Here is a 3905-nt window from a genome sequence, read left to right as displayed (position 1 = left end):
GGACCACCTCCACGCTTTGAAATAAAATGTTTACTAAATCGGTATCTACTGACAGCAACTACCCTGGTTGCATCACTTAAACACCCACCTGAGGAATGCACCCTCCCTAACAATCAACAGGTGAAGACTTTCACAGGGCAAATAACTGCATCTAAGCAAGGAACTCTAAACTGAGTGTTCTGCAGCGCTCTCAGCCTCCCTCCGCTGCCCTAGAGACTATCACTGCAATAGCTGCACCTTCACCCACTGGATAACCACTGTGCATTTCTAACACACTACTCTAGAAAACCTGAAACAACAACAACAAACAAAACCCCCAAAACCCACCACCCCAAAAAAGGGGGTTGGGGGGCAACATCGAAGGAGGCCTAAAATTCTAAATTACTTAACATTTCTTGGAAATCGGACTTCTTTTGAAGCTGTATTTTGCATAAAAGCCTACTGGTGATGTTTAGTACTATAACTAGATCATGTATGTTACTACTATATCTCTGATGCTCGAGTGAACATTCCAAATGTCCTCCAGTACGGTTTTAGAGAAGACATTCCTCACGTTCTTGTATGTACCTTCTGATACCAAATTACTCCATTAAAAATTGTCTTTAATTTGCGTGCCTTGCTTCCTATCTCATCCTAATCAACTTACCTTCTTTTCTAAGCATTCTGCAAATTTCAGCTGCTTCAACAGCTTCTTCTGCTTGTTGCTGAAGCGATTGTCCTGTTCTGCACTTGTTCCCTAAAGCACAGGAAATAAGATTTTTAGTCTGTATGACATTCAACTGTCTTCGAGTATCAGTTTCCCACATATTTGCACTGGACAGCGCACGGCAACACCAGTCATACCATTCTGTAAGCAAATAAGCCTTTTCAGCTGGAATAAGCCTTTTCAGGTGCCTTTCAATTTTAGCACTAAAGTCTTCATCTACTGCTGAAGATTTAGGGGTCAGCAGGCTCCCGAGCTCTACAGAGACACCTTAATCATATAATCTCCCTGGCATACTACTTACAAATTCAAAAGTACAGCAGTATCAAACTGCTATGAAAAGGACTTATGCTGGAATTCACAGACTCCTTAGAAGGAATAAGCTCTTTTTCCTCTGTCCAAGAACAAAACCGTCACATTTGTTTACAGTGACATCTATGAAACCTTTGGGTAAATTTCTCCGAAGCAAATCAGCCAACACAGAGCCAGCAAGAGTACAAAGAATACTCTTTTATTGATCATGCTCCGTTAAAGTTCACCAACTCGTTCCACTTTCATGAACAGAAACTATAGGTTAATTCATTTGGAATGGAAGGGCTTGAAAGTCCAGTTCTGGAAAATTTACTTGCACAGAAGTAAACAGAACCACCCATGAACAAGAGCGTGTGCAGAACTGCATCCAAATACTGCCGACCTGTTAATGATTCAAAACAAACCCACAGCTCACATGTGAAGTGAAGTTTATTCAGGAAACCAACCTGACTGATGGAAAACACAGGAATTTAATACATGCAGTTTCCTATGCATGGAAGAAGGGGCTGAGTACCAGCAATAATATAAGCTGGTAAGAAACCAGAAGATAATAAATAAGAAAAAGCTCAAATTCTAAGATAACCTAACCACTTCGTTTGATCAGAAAGCACCTTGAGTTAGCAACGTAACATGCTACCAAGTCATCAGATATTGAAAGGGAACTATTAACATTCCCATTTGCTGTTCCGGAACACAGGAATCCCAAAGGCTGCTTGTGGCACAGGCACTTAACAGGATTAAGTCTGGTTAAAACTTTTTATAATGTTTGCAGTCCGCTGTGTGGCTTACACATTAGCAACAAACACAATACTTGTCAGATCACTCCAGAATTTAATGTTCTGCACTTTTTTTTAAAAATTGTCTTTCACAACCCAGAAGTGAAACAGAAAGGAATGGAATTTTTCGTAGCCTGTTTATAACACATGGCAAGCAGCAAGGGTAACCAAACAAGACACAGAGCACAGGATCCCACGGATTTCCAGGCAAAGACAAAATAGTTTGCACTGACAACTTTACAGAAGTGTGAAGAACTGAAAGAATTATTAATAGCAGCTTTCTTGATAAGGTGAGTCCAAACAGCTGCTCTGCTGCACTTTGGTAGCTTCCACAAGGGCTTTGGTTTCTCCTGAACCCAGACTGAAACTTGACCAGAACACTGTTTTCAGCCCCGTTTCAGTGCCACGTTGCTTTTGTTTTTATAAAGTCACCTTTCACAGGCCAGTTTTAAAAGAACATTAGATTTCTAACTCAGTGTTTTCAGTCCCAGGAATTCTGCTGTCAATTACAAGTACTTGATTTGTAAACTTTTTAACAGTTGCATTAGACAAAACAAGCGTAGATTTAACTTGTAATTATTTTTCCTGGGCTAGCACATTAACGCAAAATTGAGTTAAATGAAGGATTATGCGTGCCCTCATGTTTTAGAAGTATCGTAGGCGCAGGAATAGAAAATAATGGGGCTGAACAGGTGAACGAATCTTGGAAAATTAAATTGGTTTTCAAAATTGTCAAGGAACCCTCAAAAAACAGGTTCATTCTAATTAATGGGAGAAAAGGCTGAAAAGAAGTATACCCTAGGTAGGTTACTGTTTAATAGTCTCTGCAGAAAAAACAGCACAGCTGAAAGAATAGAAAAACTCGATGATTAAAAAAAAATATCAAAGACCAACCTAAAAATAAAACATAAGATAAAAAGGGCAGGTTTTTTTTATTTGCTTTGAACATGGACACCAAAGCGCATTTCACTGCAAAATCCGGTTCACCTCCCATCTGCCCCTCGGCCCTTCCTCCCGCACTTCCTCGCATCTAAGGGCCGCCAGAGGCTGGAGCTGCGCGGGGGCAGCCCTGACACAAGCCCGCACAGGGCAGGCCCCGAGCCGCTGCGACCCCTCTTCCTCCGGCGGGACGAGAGGCCCGGCCGCCCCGCGGCCTAGCGCAGGAACCGGCGGGCTGCGGGACCGGGTCGGGCGAGCGCAGCCCTCGGGGGCGGCCAGGGAACGCGTGCTGCGGGCAGGCGGGCCCCCGCCGCGCAGAGAGCGGCCGGCCCCTCCGGCGAGCCCGGGCCTGGGGCGACGAACCCCCTCCCGGCCGCTCCCCTCCCTCTCCCGCAGCCCCGCGGCGCCGCGGCCTCGCGGATGGGCCGAGCCGCACCGGCCTCCTTCCCGCCGCCATTTTCTTAGCGGCGCCTCCTCACAGGAGCCTGCGCAGGGCGGGGGCGGGGGGGGGCACGGCGGCGCTCCTCGGGCGAGCGCGGCGCCAGCGGCTTCGCCCGCGGCGGCGGGGCCGGCCGCGGCCGGGCTCGGCCGCGCTCTCCCCGCCGGGGCTGCCCTGCCGCCTTCCCCGCCCGCCCGGCCCCCCGTGAGGCCGGCACTTACGCGGAAGAACCCCGCGTCCATCTTGCCTCCTCCGCCTCCTCCTGCTCGCAGCGCGCTGCCGTCCCGGCGTGCACCGCGCGCCCGCAAGCCCCCTCGCACGAGCGAAGGGGCGGGGCCGGGCCCTCCGCAAAGGCTCTCCGACGCCTGCCGATTGGTGGCCGAGGCCGCGGAGGGTCGGTGCGCGCGCGGGAGCCGGCCAATCAGAAAGCGCGGCGTTCCGGGCGGAGGGAGGGGGTGGGTGTGAGACTCCTCCTCTCGCGAGATGTTGACGTTCGGCGGAGCGGCCCGCTGCGCGCGCGGGGCGCGGGTCAGGTGACCTGGCGGCAAACGGCGCGTGCGTGGCGGGGCACGGCTATGGCCGCGGCCCCCTCACCGCGCTGCCCGGGCCCGGCGGCTCCCTCCCCGCTGCCTTCCCTCGGGAACGGTCTCCTCCCGGCAGCTGGGGCTCCTCCCCGGCAGAACAGGGCTCCCCGGGCCCGTGCGGCCCCACAGGAGACAGCGCGGCCTCCGCACCA

At 50.9% G+C, this 3905-nt stretch overlaps 1 protein-coding gene across 12 annotated transcripts in view; it reads right to left on the bottom strand.

The window, feature by feature from the left end:
• Positions 1–3546, bottom strand: part of SRRM1 (serine and arginine repetitive matrix 1) — a 23558-nt gene extending 20012 nt beyond the window's left edge. For all 12 annotated transcript variants that reach the window (XR_015705421.1, XR_015705420.1, XM_087760548.1 and 9 more), the window contains exons 1-2: positions 3391–3546; positions 647–736 (exon numbers count right to left, since the gene is read on the bottom strand). Coding sequence is in view for 10 of the 12 variants with exons in the window: in XM_087760548.1 (XP_087616674.1) it covers positions 647–736; positions 3391–3411 (111 nt within the window). In the remaining 2 variants the exon portion in view is untranslated. The remainder of the gene's footprint in view (positions 1–646; positions 737–3390) is intronic.
• Positions 3547–3905: the final 359 nt, after the last annotated feature.

This window comes from Nipponia nippon, unplaced genomic scaffold (assembly GCF_047370975.1).
Source record: "Nipponia nippon isolate SJK-2023a ecotype South Korea unplaced genomic scaffold, ASM4737097v1 scaffold_23, whole genome shotgun sequence".
Classification (NCBI taxonomy): Eukaryota; Metazoa; Chordata; class Aves; order Pelecaniformes; family Threskiornithidae; genus Nipponia; species Nipponia nippon.
The sequence above is the reverse complement of the archived record's forward strand: the minus strand, read 5'-3'. Positions and strand labels throughout refer to the sequence as shown.